At 36.8% G+C, this 17,750-nt stretch overlaps 1 protein-coding gene across 4 annotated transcripts in view; it reads left to right on the top strand.

The window, feature by feature from the left end:
* Positions 1–17,687, top strand: part of CEP162 (centrosomal protein 162) — a 48,603-nt gene extending 30,916 nt beyond the window's left edge. For all 4 annotated transcript variants that reach the window (XM_051777923.1, XM_051777922.1, XM_051777924.1 and 1 more), the window contains 7 exons: positions 864–968; positions 2,028–2,240; positions 3,351–4,021; positions 5,837–5,978; positions 6,587–6,685; positions 9,475–9,609; positions 11,759–17,687. In XM_051777923.1, coding sequence (XP_051633883.1) covers positions 864–968; positions 2,028–2,240; positions 3,351–4,021; positions 5,837–5,978; positions 6,587–6,685; positions 9,475–9,609; positions 11,759–11,977 — 1,584 coding nt within the window. In that variant the 3' untranslated portion in view covers positions 11,978–17,687. The remainder of the gene's footprint in view (positions 1–863; positions 969–2,027; positions 2,241–3,350; positions 4,022–5,836; positions 5,979–6,586; positions 6,686–9,474; positions 9,610–11,758) is intronic.
* Positions 17,688–17,750: the final 63 nt, after the last annotated feature.

The following is a 17,750-nucleotide window of genomic DNA, read 5'->3' as shown; positions in this document are numbered from 1 at the left end:
ATAACTGATCTTGGAATTTTTTCATGATGTTTTATTAGAGAGATCACAGATGAAAGGAGGTGCTTCTGAAGGAGCAACCAGGAAAGGAGATCCCTTAAACACCACTGTACCAAACTTTGATCAGCATATCACTGCTGTGAAAAAAAAATATTTTTATTTGCATTTTCTCCAGGATGAACCAGTGCCTAAAAACAGTGAAGAGCTTTGACTTCATAGACACAATCAAATTAGTTAAACTATGCTGGCATAAAAGCATTACTTATGCTAATATTGCCAGTGTGGGAGAGAAATCAAGATAGGAATACTTCCAAATATTCAGGATGTAATATTGCTGTACAGAGATCATAGTGGCTGATAAGGGTAGGAAATTCAGTTATAGATTATAGCTTTGAGACTTCATGGCCAGACTTCATGGGAGTGCAGGAGCATTGCAGTTCCTTCCCCTGATTCTGGGAGTCAGCATTTATTTAGGCACAGCGTAATGTTGCCTTTTGGCTGTTTCTGTATCTCATCACAGAGCATAGCCTTGGAAATCATGAACTATCTCATAAGCTCACCCTGAATTCATGGAATGCACTGTAGTACTTTATATTATAGCTTATTAACCAAGCCAGCATACTGAAAGTATGAGAGAAAGAAACAGTTCTACTGGTATGAAGACAAGAATGTCCCAGAGCTGATTTCCGTAGCTAGTTTCAGCTGTCACTTAGGTTAAGAACCTGAAGAATGAGTTACTACAGAAATTACCGTTACCAACTTTTAAGTGGCAGAATAGTTCCACTGTGCATGTTTGAAATGCTTTTGTATTATAGAACAATGTCTCTGAATATATATTGCAATTTATCTTCTCATAAATTGAATAGGTTGAGAAGCTGAGAGCTGAAGCAGGAGATCAGTGTGTGCAACAGAAGAAACGTTTGCAAGACAGAGCAGCAGATGCTAAAAGAATTCAGGATCTTGAGCGACAGGTATGCAGTAATATAACTGTGTTTCATTTAACCTTTATTTTAGATAAGGTCTCTTAAAACACCAGTGCTTTCACAGGATAAAACATTGCATGAAGTCCTATGATAAGGTAACTTGTGTTGTTGAACACTCATAAACACAAAAAGCTGCAATTATTTACTTAGAAAGACCTCTTCTTGCTACTGTCTTCTAACAACCTGATATCCCCTTTAAAATCCTTTAAAATACTGTTTAGAATTTCTTGGAAAGGGGAAACAGGGCAAAAGCCAAAACTTGCTATTTATCATCTAAGACTCCTTCTGTCCATGTTCAGTAATCCCTTAATATTATGACCAATTTCAAACAAGTTGATTCAAGAGTAGGATTGGATTCCTACAAGATTCATGAAAACTAGGGGAGTGGAGACCTTAAAATTCATGTTTCTGCTGAGGAAGTGTCAGGTGGAAGTGGGTCTTCCTGAGTTTTAAAAGGTGGCAGCTGCATTAGTTAGGGATGTGGGACTCATGGGAAAGAGCCTCTGCAGAATTTTAAAGCAAAGAATATCTTATCCATATATAAGAGAGGAGTGTGTTATTAATCTTGTATGCAAGGTGTTAGTCTTACTTTATTGCAGACTCCAAAATAAAAGGCATATAATCTGTTATTGGGAGAATAATTTCAATACTGCTATGAAGTATCTCTGTAACAGTTGAAAAAGTACAATGTGAATGCAAATCCAGAGGAAAAGCAAACATATTCACAGCATTGAGCCATATTCAACTTAAAGCTCTTTTATTTACTTTCTTAGTACTTCTGACATAAGGCACTCTAAAGGCCAGAGCAATATTTTGTTTTAAGATTACGCATAAGTCAATCAGTAAGAGATGATGAGTCTTACTTTTCTAGAAACAGTAGCATAAATATAAAGAATGTAAAATAATTCTCAATATATTAATCTCTAGTTTTCTTTCTTCACCGAGCCAACATGGATGAAATTTGTTAACATTCTATCACTTACTTCTGTTCACTTTTCTTTAGAACTTTATTCTTTTTGACTTCTGACTTAATTTTCTAATTGATAGATCAGAGAAATGGAAGGAATTCTAAAAAGAAGGTATCCAAATTCTTTGCCTGCTTTGATTTATGCTGCTGCTGCTGCTGAGAAAACGGCTAAAACAAACACAGTTGAATTTTTGGAGAGAAGAATAAAGAAATTAGAAACAGAACTTGAAGGTAAAGATGATGAAGCTAAGAAAAGTCTCCGTGCCATGGAACAACAGTTTCAAAAAATTAAGGTAAAAGTTGGAGCAAGTAACAGTCACAAGGTAACGGGGGTCTAACACAGGGCAGTGGTTAAAACTAAAGGCAGAGACATTCAAGGGAAAACAAAAATATTCAAAGAATTTATAACCAGAATTTCAGTACCTTCAGCATCTAAGATAAAAATAGCATTGAAATCATTAAGGTAGTATTGAGACTGAGAGGACAGGTTCTTGAGGCCTAATAATTTAATTCTTACAATTAAGAGAGGTGGGTTTCACTCTGTGGGTCAGAGTAGCTGCTTACCTAATTCCTTGCTGTACCAAAGGCTGTGCTTTCAAAGGTCTGCTGACAGAGCATTTCTGCAGGGAACGTCTGGGAACACTAAACATTCTATCAAAAAATTACCTGATCGTGAGCCTAAAGACTTGAGTTAGCAAGCATGGAAATCTGGCATTTTACTTCAAGGAAAAAGTGAACTGCACAGGTTCTTAATGAGCAAGAAAGGAAAGCACTGGCCAGTTGTTCCACGTCTTCTGCATATGAATCACTCATCATACTTTCCTCAAAGGCCATCCAGGCTATTAAGAAGGGTCAGGTTTTCCTCAGTGCATTAGGAAGAAAGATTCTGTGTCTCTCTGAATTCATACTTCTATATTCATACTTACAAATAAATAAAAATGAAGACCTGTTCTGTTAAAATTTAAGATGTTTTGAAATACGTACAATTTTGAGTGTGTGACAGGAATGTTTGCAAACTGACACGTGGCAAATACATAATGACAAAATTATCTACTTCTTGCTATACTAAAATAAGATGTTACTTTGCCTTTCTGAGTTGGAAACATCTGAAGAGAAGTCAGTTATATAAAAATGAAATAGCTTCTTGTCAATACAATTTTTGTCCCATGGTTACTGCATCCATTGTGATAAGATGACTTTGTAGTAAATATTTTGAGAAAGTCTGTTTTACCACAGACTTTTTTCACTCACTAATTTCTGAACTGATTGAGTAGTGTTGTTACTAATAGTGAATAGCAATATTTGAAATCTTGCTTCAGATGTGCAGTATAATAGGAAGAGCTAATAATAAAAGTACACTTACGAAACTGCTTTTTGTTCCCCTCTTTCTACTCCTCTCCTAGATACAGTATGAGCAAAGACTTTCAGAGCTTGAGCAACTGCTTGCCTATGAATTTATGAGCGAAACACCAAAACTGAATGGCAATAAAGCTGGTTCTACAGAACTTCAGCAGGAGCTTCAGAATCTAAAGAAGACCCATCAAATCACTGTTAGAAACCTCCAGACAGAAATTGAAAAACTTAAAAGTCAAAATTCCCAATTAAAACTCAGAAGTAAAAATGATAATAAAGACTTAGAGTGCACAGACTCTAAAATGAAACAAGGTAACGCAAAAGACAGATTGTTAAAACTAAATGAAGAACTGGTCACCAAAAATAAAGAAATACAAGACCTTACAAAAACTGTAGAGAAACTTCAAAAAGAAAGGATGGCGATGCTATCTGATAATAATTTGAGAAACATAACCAATAATAAGGAAAACTGTACAGAAGTCGTGAAAAAGAATACCTCAGCAACAGATGAAAGGAATTCCCACTACAGTGAACCCTTTCTAAACATTTTCAATGATGACAAAATATACCAACCACATACCTTTTCTGATTCTCATCTCTCAGAAGTTCTGAAAGAAAATGCACAGCTGAAAGAGGAGCTAGAGAGATTGTCTCTAGAAATGAGCCAGCAGCGGGTGAAGTCTCAAGCAGCACTGGCTTATTCTGAAAATAACATACGAAGGTAAATGCTCAACATGTTCCTTTAAAACCTTGTTGAAGTGTTGGCTGATGCACAATTGAAGTGGCACATTAACATGTCAGCCATGTGTGAAGCTAGCTTATAGTTTCATTAGTATATTTTGAGAGTGTTTCAGAGGGTTTTTTGTTGTTTTGTTTTGGCTTTTGTTTTAAGCAGTGCACTTTCACAGTTCTTTCTACAGGCAAACCTATATTAATGCTTTTATTAATACTACAATTTGTTATGCTTTTAAGTAAAAATATCTCAATGTAAATCATCTGCTGGAGCTCCCCTGGGAGGGTAGTTGTAGTAGGTGACTCCCTTCTGAGGGGAACTGAGGGCCGTATATGTCAACCAGACCCATCCCACAGGGAGGTCTGCTGCCTTCCAGGGCCCAGGTGAGGGATATTAGTAGGAGACTCCCTCAGCTAATTCAGCTCTCAGGTTATTATCCAGTGTTGGTAGCCCAGGCTGGCAGTGATGACATTAATGGAAGAAGTACCAGGGCGATTAAAAAGGACTTCAAGGCGCTGGGTGGATTAGTTAATGGGACAGGAGCACAGGTGGTGTTCGCCTCAATCCCTGCAGTAGCAGGGATGAATGAGGAGAGGAGTAGGAAAGCCCATCTTATCAATAGGTGACTAAAGGATTGGTGCCACCGGCAGAATTTTGGTTTTTTTGACCATGGGGCAAATTCCAGCAGGTCCAGGGAGGTGATTCTTCCCCTGTACTCAGCACTGGTGAAGCCACACCTCGAGTACTGTGTCCAGCTCTGGGCCCCTCAGTTCAGGAAGGATATTGAGGTGCTGGAGCAGGTCCAGAGAAGAGTAACAAGGCTGGTGAAGGAACTTGAACACAAGTCTTATGAGGAGAGGCTGAGGGAGCTGGGGCTGTTCAGCCTGGAGAAGAGAAGGCTCAGAGGAGACCTCATCACTCTCTACAACTACCTGAGATTGTGGCCAGGTGGGGGTTGGTCTCTTCTCCCAGGCAGCTATCAGTAAGACAAGAGGGCATGGTCTTAAGCTCTGCCAGGGGAGGTTTAGGTTGGATATTAGGAAGAAATTCTTTACAAAGAGAGGTAATCAGGCATTGGAATGGGCTGCCCAGGGAAGTGGTGGATTCTCTGTCCCTGGAAGTTTTTAAGATGAGACTGGATGTGGGACTTAGTGCCATGGTCTAGTAACCACAGCGGTGTTGGATCAGGGGTTGGACTTGATGATCTCAGAGGTCTTTTCCAACCCAGCTGATTCTGTGATTCTGTGATTATATCTTAGATGCTTTGTGTTGTATAGCATTAATACTTGGTACCCATACTTTCCTTCAAACTGAGATATGCTTTCAGCAGGATTTACTTGGCCAACTGTAGATACCTTATATTTATACTTCACCTGGTCTCTCTTAGGTCTGTTCATAGTCAAAGTAGAAGTAAATTGGCATATTTGTATTGCAAAACATTCTTTTCTAAAATAGATACTTAAAAGAGAAAGTGGCTTTATGATTTAAAAGCACATATTTTCTCTCCTTTTTTTTTATAAAAGCAGCTAAAAAAGGTAATTGACTGAATTTTCTGTATCCTAGCTGCCTCTAGTTAAATGAGGCACACCTACAACATTTTTGGCTTCCCACTCTGTCATCCCTCCAGAGCAAGTAATGAAGTGATGGTGCTGGTATCTTGCAAGGTTTTGTTATGAAATATCAAAGACCTGCTGCCTTTACCATTTTTGATATTTTGTATGTTCAAGTGAGAACTGTACTGCATTTTTGAAGAACTATCTGTAGCTGTTTTATTACATATTATTTTCGCCTTGCTCTGTCCAGAATACAGGAGGACACAGCAGAATACATTGCATCTCTGAAAGCTTCCCATCAGAGGGAAGTGGAGAAGATTGTTTGCCAGCATGCAAAGGAGCACTCTACTTCTAAAGTAGCTGAACTAAACAACAGAATTTCAACACAAGAGGTAAGATACAGTAGACGCACTGATTACATATAGATATATCCTGAAGTTATTTCTTTCTATAGTACTGTAAACTTTATCTTTCTTTGAAGCAGGACCTACTGTTTTAAAAATCAGCTTGTGCCACTGTATTCACAGAATCACAGAATGGCTGAGGTTGGAAGGAACCTCTGAAGTTCATCTTGTCCAACCCCCCTGCTCAGGAGGGTCATCCAGAGGCAGTTGCTCAGGACCATGTCCAGATGGCTTTTGAGTATCCCCAAGGAGGGAGATTCCACAGGCTTTCTGGGCTTAGTTTTACACACAGTATGAAGGTAGAAGGAGCTATTGCATTTAGATTATTTAAGAACTTTTTTAATTGAGGAAAGTTACTCGAAGACTGAGACTTGTTTTCATATACTATATATTGTGCTGTGTGCTATTTAACAGTCCATGCAGAAGACTATTCTCTAGCATGCACACATGTTAGAGGCTGTATCGTTAACACACACATCACTTACACCTGCAGTACTACAATACTGTTTATATTTGTGCTTCTCCTGCATAGGTTTTCAGATGTCATCATGGGTATTTATGTTAATGACCAACTATTTTTAATCTTTTTTGTGTAGGTGTTAATAAAACATCTTCAAGAACAAATCAGTGAACAACAGAGACATCAGGAAGCTCTTTTAGTTTCACAGATACGAGAGCAACTCCTACAAAAAGAGGTATATTTAAATTTGGATTGGAGGTACCTTACTCTAGTAAGAGTTTTCACTTTCATCCTTAAAAAGCCTCAAATAATATATAGTAAAATAAGTCTTAGAAACCATATCTTTGTCAGTTGCTTCTACATCAATTATACCTGAGAATGCAATATGTTATTTTAATGTGAGAGAACAACATAGAACAGAAGTAGCACCTTGACCTTTTTTGAATTTTTTTTTTTGTTATAATCCCTAATTTGTTAGAAAAGTCTGATATATCTATGAAAGTTGATCAGCAGGTTAATCCAAGCTTTCATAGCCTCTACCTTGAGAGTTATGATGGGTAGTAAATAGACCACAGGACTTTTTCCTTATTGAGAGGATTTTTTTATTATTGTTTTCAAGTTCTGTGTTCAGATTAAGCCTTCCTTTTTCGATTCCTTCATTGCCATAAAACTCACTTAGGCAATTATATTCTTGGTTTTCTCCTCTGCTATCTATGAAAGTTAAGGTCTCTTAGGAAGGGAAAGTCAGTTGTAATAGTTCTGAAATTCACTGGTTTTTTTCTGATCTTCTATTTCTATTAATAGCATATAACCTAAAAATTACATTTGTTCTTATTTTTGCTTTTGGGTTAATGTTGTGTCAAATTGCTGTCTATCTTTTAGCTCAAGTGTTTTTTAATGTATGCTTTTGTTATTCTTGAAGTACTGCCAGTCTTTTTGTTACCACCTCCTGTTCAGGAAGAGGATATAGCCTGTCTGAGCATTGTGCCTATACTTAATTCACCATCTCCTTGATGTAAGAACATTACTAAGTTTAACTTAATTTTAATAATACTCCAATCTGCAAGGGCTATTAAAAGCAATTGATCTTAATCTCACTAAAGCCACTCAGTATTTATTTTACCCATGCAAAATTCCACCTCTGCTGTGACATATTTATATAAAAGTGAGGGTTTGTAGGGGGACAGAAAAGGTGTTGTATTAACTAAGTTCTGTATTTGCAGCCTAAAGGCTAAGACTTCGGGTTCATATTAAAAATCTAATGATAGATGTTTCCCTTCCATATAAAGTTTGTTTCATTCCAGCGATCTCAGTATATATAATAGTTCTTCCTGGGAAAACAGGGCAAGAGTGCAGTGAAACAAATATTATAAATTTGTTTCCTCTATGACTGCTTTACAGATTATTAATGACAGTAATGATTTAAGAGAGTGGTCATCCAATATGACCCCCATTTTACAGGCCAAATTCAAAGTGCTGGCATTTAAGGAAATGTAAATGAGTGTCTTTGTTACAGAAATCATTGCACAACTATACAGACAGAAATGTCTACATGAAGCCTTGCTTTTGCCCTCTAGTGTGATTGCTGTGCTGCTTATAAAATACATTTTAAGCATTAAATGGTTAAATAAGTTGAGCTGAAAAAAGAAGACAACAAAACCTGCAAATTGAGTTAGTAATGATAGGGAAAAGCACCATTATTGGTAACAGGATGAAGTCCTCTATCTAAAATGATGGTACCTCAAAAAAGGCATATTTTTTCCTGAGGCTTCCTGGAAGATTGTTATTTGAATAGTAATTTCAGAAATGCTGTTTATGGATGTTTTCCATTTACTATGTCCTTCTCTTCCATAACAGCTTGCACGCAGCACAGCGTTGTATTTGACAAGGTTCTGTTGTTGGCAAAATACACGGAGCCCATTTTTCCTGGGCTTTTTTGCCTCATAACATCTTTCCAGCATAACTTTTAAATTATATTTAATTATATATGTGAGATCATGCATCAGCCCTTCCTTTCAGTGGGGCAACTTAGCAGCCAAGCAGCAGACACTCACTTTCATGGACCTTATGAAACTAAGACTTCTGCTCCCAAATGTGGCTGAACTTGGCCCACAGGTTCAAAGCTGCTGGAATAATGGACAGGCAAAAATGCACTAACATAGGCCATGTTATTTTAGAAAGCTACCTTAAAAAATGGAAATGATAGAAGCCAACTTAGAGTCACTTCTCAGTAAGAGTGACAACATCTTATGAAGACACAATGCTTCCAGCTACTTGAATTCAGCAGCAGAGAGCCAAGGATGGCTGAGTGCTTGAAGAGGGTTAGAAGTTCTCAAATGTAATGGTTAAGGGGAGCAAAGGGCTGTCATTAAGGATAAAGACTTCAGTGTTTTCATTTGAGTTTACTTTTATACATATTAAAAGTGACCAAAAAATATCTAGGATGTTAAATGAAGAAATATCAAGTTACTTAAAATAGGCAAAGAATGAGAATAAACCAGTAGGGCTTTATAAGAAAACTTACCTTATCTTCTGGAGGATGAGGAAATCAGTTTTAAGTCATTGGTTGAGTTGATTTGACCTGGTAATTGTTAGACCAAAGGAGGCTTGTAATCATGTCTGTTAGCAGCGTGTCTTTCCTCAATTTAGTCCTTAGAAATACACTGGTACATTTTATATTTGGTCTTTATCCAGGGTGTAAGAAGATCTAATTATAATATTCTCTTTTTTTAATGAAGTATAAAAATTGACTGAATACAATCACTTCATAACATTATGAACAAGATTGGATTTATCAAAGAGGACTAGACTTTCATATTCTCAGGCTACTTCTTAGATGTGAAAAATCTTAATCTAAGTCCCTGAACCCCTGTAAAAGCTTTTGAATAAAGATTTCTCTTTTATATCTTCTGTTCTGCAGCTTTTGAATGGAATGATTAAACAATGCAAATACATTTTGAAAGGAATCTGTTTTATACACTGCATAGCACAATAGCAATTTTCATAATTTCTCTTTAACTCTAGGTGACAAAGTTGTTGGAAGAACTGAGAGAGGCTAAGGAGAGCCAGAGTCCTGAAATGAAACATTTCTTGTGCCTGGAAAACAAAATCAAGCATATAGAGACCAGACATGCAGAAAGAGAGCAAGAAATTCAAAAGGTACACCAGAGTATAACTGCATTTATTTCCAAGAGCAGTTTGTTGGTTTAACTGTAATTTTATGGTATTTGCACAGGCTCATTTAGCTCGCACTGCAGGGAGGGCAAGTACTTTTTCTACAGCCGTGGTTTTGTCTTTGCTGCCTGATGATGCAAGTGAATGTAGATGCAGTCCTGGTCAGCCCATCCTTGGTGTGGTAATTAAAATTACTTGTGCATGATTTGCATATCAGGTGTGTAACTTCCTTGGAACCTGATCTGAAAAGGCCTTGATATTATTGTAGAGGTCTAGATCACATGACCTCTAGAAGCCCCTTGTATCATTTGGTTATCTCATATTTCAGTTACACAAGGAAAGCAAGGTATTGAAAAACTGGTAAGAGTTTGTAATGCAGAGTTTGTTAAGCTATGATATATTCCTCAATTGAACTGTTATTTTATTTTCTAGTCCCAGCAATGCTATTCAGAAAAGCTGCATTAAAAGTGTAGACACATCTTATAGCAGTCTAGCTCATACTGGTTTTAATACCCAAAACAATGAAAAAAGGCCTTTATCCTCCAAAAACTAAAAGTTTGTGATTTTGAAGGTTGGATCTTTGTGATACAGTTTTTTGTAGCTTGAATGGGTAAAACAATTTTTCATTGCTTTTTTTCATCTCTATTCTATGTCATGATCTCCATCCTGATTTTTTATCTTTCGGGGGAGTTTTATCATCTGGAAGAAGTTTTCTTGTTCACATAGATTTTTTTTTCAACGCTTGTATCACTTAAATATATTACTGTCTTTTGTTAGTATTTTAACTTAGGTTTTATTAAATATACGAAGTCAAAATAGGGAAGTTGGACAGGAAGATTGTCAAACCTGTAGTACTTAGTTTGGGGGGGTTGTTCTACAATTCTGTAACCAGATCTCAAGGAATACACTTTTATGTACACAATTTTTTGTGGTAAAGGTTTTACTCTTACACATTTCTACATCAGATATTTCATTTTCTTTCCAAAAAGAGCTCTGCATAAAACAAGTCAAGAACAAACCCAGTTGCTACTAAAGATTTTATTATTTTTGTTCATGTTATGTCCTGCTAAAGGCAACTGTAATACAGTTCATTTTTATGCTATTCATTTGCTTTTGTATAATGTGAGGATTTCTTTACCATTTCTGTAAAGTGTTTGCTGCTGCCTATTCTGAGATCTAACTCCATTGAATACCTATAGTACTTACTAAGATATTTTATAATGTATTGTTTTAAAAAATAGAAATAATAGTATACATAATTACTACTAAGTAATTTCATCTTTCCTCCTGCTGCTGCCCTTATTATGTATTAAGCTTTGGGTTTTGTTTATCCTAGTTTTGCACCTTTAACCATCTCTACTGGGGCATCGAACAGTCCCCCAAATGAATGATATAAAAATGAACAATGTAGAAAAGGTAATTGCTGAGCAAGGAATTAACAGGCTATCCTTAGTATCAAACTGCAAATATAATTATGGCCTTTAAGTGGTACAGCTTTCCTTGAAGAATCTATTACAATTAATAGCAGTATGGAGATTTTGATACCTTATGACACTTCTTATTTTGTGTAATTTAATAGGATTATGTCAGGGATTCATGTCAAAGTTAATTCAGACTTTTATCTGCAGCAGCATCAGATCTTTGTGACTACAGGACATTTTCTAATAATCCATAGGACTTTTGTTTTTTAAAAGTACAGTAGTAGCCTACAATATGTCATCAGATTTCATTTGTTTGTCTTGCAGAGCATTCTTTTAATTAGCACTTTAATTTAAATAGAAATTTAAAAAGTTAATTTTTATTATAGGGGATTGATTTTATGTTATATGCTCAGCTTTGTCTTAAATATTCAAACTTTTATTTGCCACTTTGGAGAGGATAAGTTAAATTCTCCTGAGGCTCACTAGTCAATAATCAGTTCTCCCCTTCTGTCATTAATGGAACTATTTAAAGGAATTTATTGCTATCAGAATGATTTTTGCAGTATTCAGAACAAATTGTTTCCACATGATGTCAGCCTTTCACTGTGAGACTCAGCATCAAATATGACGAAGTGGTGTATTTTTGCAAAGGGGCAGTGGTGGCTGAGTACTGGACTAGGAAGTGGCAACACTGGCTTGCTTCTAATTTACAGGCAACCCAACTAACACATCATGTTACTGAAGCAAGGCAAACCCATGAGGCTCAGAAGTGGCGAAGGCTGGCACAGCAGAAGAATCAAGAACTGGAGAAATTTCGAGTGGAATTGGATTCAATATTAGATGTTTTACGTGAACTGCAGAAACAAGGGGTTGTTATTCCTGCACCTGATTCCAGTGGATTCAGAGTGACAGACAGCTGCTGGAAGACATGATTAGGTAGTAGTTGATTAGAGAAGTAGAATTTTAATATTCAAAGTTCTGTGTAGAAAATGTTATTGAAAATCATTAATGTAACACACATAAATTGAATTGCATTCTGATCTTATCTGTAATCTTGCGTGTCCAAAGGCAGATTTGCATCGAGCAATACTCCAGTCATTTTGTATGTCTTATATTTTGTTAGTAATAAAGTTATATACAAATTTTTTAAAATAATAGGAATGTTGAGGTTATTCCATAAATTCAGTTACCACTGAAAAATTCCCTTTTTCAGATACTGTACTGCATGCCTGAATATTTTTAACTTTTGTTTATAACTTGTGTTACTGTGATTCCTTTGTGAACAATTTGAGTAACTAGCTCAACTACTGAGTAACTATTTGTATGTTTAATATATAATGAATTTCATTCTGTAGGGCAGGAAAATCATCTTTTTCCAGCATTTTGCTTCTCTCCCTCCAATTCATATAATATTCCTTCCCTTCTCTTTAAAATCCCTTCCAACTTAGTGAATGAATGATTGGAGGGCTGGAGCAGACCAGACATTCCCTGGTGATGCTCAGATTCAAACTGTTCTTTGTTTACTTCTCTGGTATTTCCAACTGTGCTGGTCAGAATGATGGCAGAGTGGGTCTAGCTGAATTGTTATGGGGCAGATTTAAAACAGGCTAATAAAATACAGTGTGAGAGTAGTCACTGGTATCCCTTTTAAAAGGGAAGGCCATATTGATAAGGTTTTTACAATGGGCTGTTCAGAATCTGACATAGCAATATCTTTATAGACAATCTTGACAGACCAAAGAGGCCAGTCAGATGTGAAGACAGTGTGCTAAAGCTCAGACTGCAGGGATGTGTCAGTGGGCAAATTTAGAGTTAAAATACTGAGCAACTTACAAAAGGGGCCAGAGAAAAAAATCCAGTGAACTACTATTGTCCTTGAGAGTGACAAAAGAGACAAGTATGCTTAAGCAGGAGTAATCCACTACCCAAATACCAAATGTGGATGTAACTTTCTGCTGAACTGACAGGCATCATGGCAGGTAACAAGCAATGTTAGAGACTACTGCCTTCTCCCTCTCCTCAGGCCCTGCTGGAGTTACACACCTGTGCTGTAGAGCAAGCAATTCCTACTGCATCACCAACGTGTACCTTCGTGTGCTAAGCTTTTGGTCTCCTATTTCAAGAAATGGACCCAGTGGAGGGAAAAGAAAAATCATCCCACTAAAAAACGTAGCCTTAGGAATCTCTGAAGCCACAGGGGCTACCCTGTTCCAGAGAGGAGACTGGGGAGGGAATATGAGCATGGCTATTATACTTGATATATATGAAAAACCTGCTGCTAAAAGGAAGAAGCAGTAAGTTAAAATAAAGAAAATTCAAGATAGCTATTTGGTGGTTGGAAGGAATGGGTGTCCAATAAATCAGTAAATTATTAGTCTGAAGTTTCGGTGCTGCAAGTCCTTAAGAATCCCATAGCACATATCTTGAGGTTGTAGCTCAATCAGCTATACTCATTTAGGGCAAAGAGAAGATAAAAGCTAGAATGTACTCTTCAGGTCCCTGTGGTATTGGTTGAAGCTATCATTTAAATCAAATGTGAAATAGTTCAGGCCTGTGCATGTGTATTTATGTGTCATGTTCTTCAGGGACCAGCAGTAAATATGCACTTTCTCTCATACAAGCATGGGACTGAGCATGCATAAGAACAGCAGAGTGTAACAAATTATACCCAAGTGCAAGGTTTATTATTTTTTCTGGCCCATACACAAACATGAGACTGTATACACACATATCTATATATATTAAAAAAGTTTGGCCAGTTGCCAATTAATATAGTAATCTTGTTTTTTTCCTATTCAGCTACTTTCAGTATTTCTACCATGGATATTTTGATCCTATCTAAAAAATACTACTGTATGTTCATAAAATGTGTAAATATAATAATGCTTTGTATATAAAATATCAGCTCTGTGTAAATATGCTGTATTTTATTGATTTGAGTCTGTTTTGCAAATGAAAAGGATAAAATTGAATAATATTGCAACTTACCATTTACTTCCTGTACAATTTGCTATACATGTAAGACTGTATTAAAGTGTGTGACATGAAGTGTGAACTTTTTAAAAATTAGAGCAACCCTTGTGTTCCCAGAGAGGTCAGTTCCTGGATGGGGGTACTCTAGGGCACTGCCTAGGACAGGAATCCGAGGGGGAATATTTCTGCTTATTGGAAATTCTCTCAAATGTTTAATGCTTAGGTCATCAAAAGAGTGCCTTAGTATAAACCACATTATATCTTACAGTAATGACAAATAATACTGTCCCTGCTCAGTAAAATAGACAGAGAATTTAATTCAAACTATGTAAGATAACAGCATTTGCTGAGAACTGACTATAAGAATTTTTTAAGAAGTGTTTGAATGCCATGAACACTGTGTTCTTACATGTATTTATGTAGTTGTACACTCACTGAAGTTTTTAAGGCATTTAGCATGAAGTGGGCACTCCACACAGTAACAGACTCTGGGCTTGGATGACTGTAGTTGGGGTGTTCCTTTTGGAGAACTAAGGTGCAAGCTTTAAGTTCTTTGCTAAAGTTATTAGTTACTTACTCTCCAGCAGTCTTCACAGTACAGAAAGGGGAAAATACCCTGAAATTGTGCAAAGGCTGACAAAACAAGTGATTAGCTTTTACTAATTGTTTCAGTGAGATCATTCCAGGAGTTACATAATTCTATACTCCTTATGTATGTTTTTCCTCTTCTTGTGCTGTCCTATTTCATCATGCATTTCCAGGAGGCAGCATGATGGATGGATTAAAAGAATCAAACATAATGTCTTCAAATCATTGTCTAATGCTTAGCTGGAATTCGCCTGTTTATAGCAAAGCAGGTGGAGTATAATAATTTGAATTCTCATGTTTGAAGCTTTTAAGAAATCGAGTGAGCAGCTGGCTAGGTGACTCAGGGACCCAGATTACAGAGAATGCATTGCTTCAAGAGAGGTAAACAGGATGTGCAGAAAAGGATCAGATCTCATCATGGCACTCGGGGCAAAGACAGCAGCAATGTGTTCCCTTTCAGGTTCTCTGAAATACATGTCAGAATTGTTCATGTAGCAAATTAAATAGGTTAGCAGGTGTGAAGACTTTATTTGATAGCACATAATACATTTTGAAGTCAGCCACTCTATCCCATATTTCACCTATTTTGGAAAATATAAGGATAAATAATGGGTATACTAGCACTAGCTGTGCAAATCCACTTCTGCAGGGAGGGGAGGACCTTGCATCAAGTGCTGCCCTGACTCTTTTGAACAGAAAGTTCCATGATAACTTTGAATTATAATTAGCCTTTCATAAAGCTAACCACATACCTCTTGTCCAAAAGCAAGAAAGCACATGCCTCCAACTCTTGGTCTTGTTGGAGAATGTGTGGTAGAAGGTTCTGCCTTCTGCTGTCCTTGCTACCTGTCACTACCCAATGTGGGAACAAGCTGAGTCAGATGCATCTTCATTCAGATAATTGGAATCAAAAGGGAGTGTTTCAGCCTTGGAGCTGAGAGGGAGTGTGTGAATCAAAACACTGAGTTTGCAAAAAGTCCTGGGAATTCTAGTTAACTGAATGGCAACAGCAGGCTCTGTTTACCTGAAGAGGTTAATAAAAGGGGAATGCAGAGATTTGTGGAGAAATTCCGAAATCGAATTCTCTGTGTGTGTGTGCAGCCTCATTGCTTCAGCACCCTTATCTGCCATACCTGAGGCTAAGAAGTGGCAAAAAATGTGTTACAGTATTCAAGATCTAGAGCTCAGGTGAATAAATACTTAACTGCATGACAAACATATATCATTTACTTCACCTTTTAGTCTCAACTACTGTATAGCACTAAGATTTTAGTAGAGAAGTTCACAGTTTTACCTTTCCCTTTCTTTTCTATATTGAGCAGGCATTTTCTGATTTTGCATTTTAGGTTTTGGGTTTTTTTTTTTAAAAAAAGGTACACAGCTAAAACTTGTTTACATAGAAGAACATTTTGCAAGTATTCACCTTTGAAAACTGGAATAAATAACTCAACCTAGTAAGTTCTTACAGAATACAAGACATGTTTATGCATGTAGTTATCTTAGAGGAGCTGTCTATCTCTGCAGTTAAATCTACTCACTCATTTATAGTGAGTTTTGAGAAGAGGCTTGAGGCCAAACAATACAAAAACTCACAAAAATTCCATTTTCAAACACCATTAAATTCCAACTATTCATTTTGAAGGATTACTCTGGTCAGAACACTTTCTATTCACTTCATAATGAATGCACTTATTGGTTTTCTGGATAACGATGAATTTTTTTAAACATGTTATATATTGCCCTTTCCCCTGAGGCAAAGTATCTCTGTTAGTTCCTAAAAAGGAAAAAGAAAGGAAAGAAACCTTTAAAATAACTGTTTTTGAAGACTGCAGAACGTTTCTGCATTTGCCTTTGACTCTAATGCAGAGGTAGAACGAAAAACTGAATCAGACTGTGTTGCTGCCACTGTGTCTCTGAAGTGGTGTGAGAGCTTTGCAGTGGGGACTGCCAGGTTATTTTTCTGTAAAAAGTAGCATGAAGGACTTTAAAAATAGAAGAATAGAAGGAAAATAAGGTGAAAAAAGTATAACCATCATCGGGGAATAACAGAGGCAGGAACCAAACACTTAAATAGCTTTACAGGATTAATACATGCTTCAGAAGGACACTTAGAATACAATTCAAATGTGGTGTTAGTTGACATTATCTCTTTGTCATTTTATTAAATACCTTTCATCTAGGCATTGTCACCATCATCCGTACACAAAATGCTTCCCCCTTTTCTCCCCAAAGTAGCACTTACTTATACACCCAAAGAAAAGCCACAAAGGTTTAAGGTAGCAGCAGAAAAAGGCTAGCCTATTGGGAATGGCAGCATTTTCTTTTTCTAAAATCAGACCTGCATTTTTTGAAACATCTGAAACTTTTGAGATTTCTTCCCCAAAAAGCTTGTCAAGCACTGGAACAGGCTTGCTTGGGGAAGTGGTGGAGTCACCATCCCTGGAGGATTTAAAAAGACACATAGATGTGGCACCTGGGGACATGGTTTAGTTGTGGCAGTGCTGAGTTAATGGCTGGACTCAGAAAGATCTTTTTCCAACCTAAATGGTTCTAGGAAGCAGAGTTTTAAATGCTTTTAAAAAACCCTTCATTTCTTGATTGCAGAAGAGAGGGATTCTACAAAGATTTTTCTCTCCTTTAAGCAGCATTTCTGTTTTGAAGCATTGCAATGGAAGAAAAAAAATAAGAAGAATGGCTCAATCATTACTGAAGGCAGCTCACTAATTCAGAAATAGGCTATAAAAGCCACGCTTAGTAAAAGTCCCAGAACTTGTTAGCAAGAACAATGTTGAGCTTCAGTTCAGATAGCTAGCAGTTATTTGAAATGCCTCAGCAGGAAGTAGTTGCCACATTCGGAGGCAGGTTTCCCAAATTTAATTTGGGAAGAGAACAGTCCACAGCTACAGCCTTCAAACTTGTAGTTAACTACTTCCTGTGAAAGAAGGCCTTTTCTGCACTTGAAATGTTTTAGTGGAGATCTGCAGCCCATGGAGCCATGCTCATTTAGAACAGAGTTCACTTCACTCTTCTCCTGGAATATTTTCAACAAAAATCTGCTAGTTTAAAACAGTCTCTGCTTTGTTTTAACTGTAATCCCATTACTTTAAACAACCAGCAAGTAGTGTAAGAATTACATTTGAAAAC

The sequence above is a fragment of the Manacus candei genome, unplaced genomic scaffold (assembly GCF_025592945.1).
Source record: "Manacus candei isolate 608988 ecotype Guabito, Panama unplaced genomic scaffold, ASM2559294v1 h1tg000011l, whole genome shotgun sequence".
Classification (NCBI taxonomy): Eukaryota; Metazoa; Chordata; class Aves; order Passeriformes; family Pipridae; genus Manacus; species Manacus candei.
Note: the sequence above shows the minus strand (reverse complement) of the source record. Positions and strands in the feature narration are given on the sequence as shown.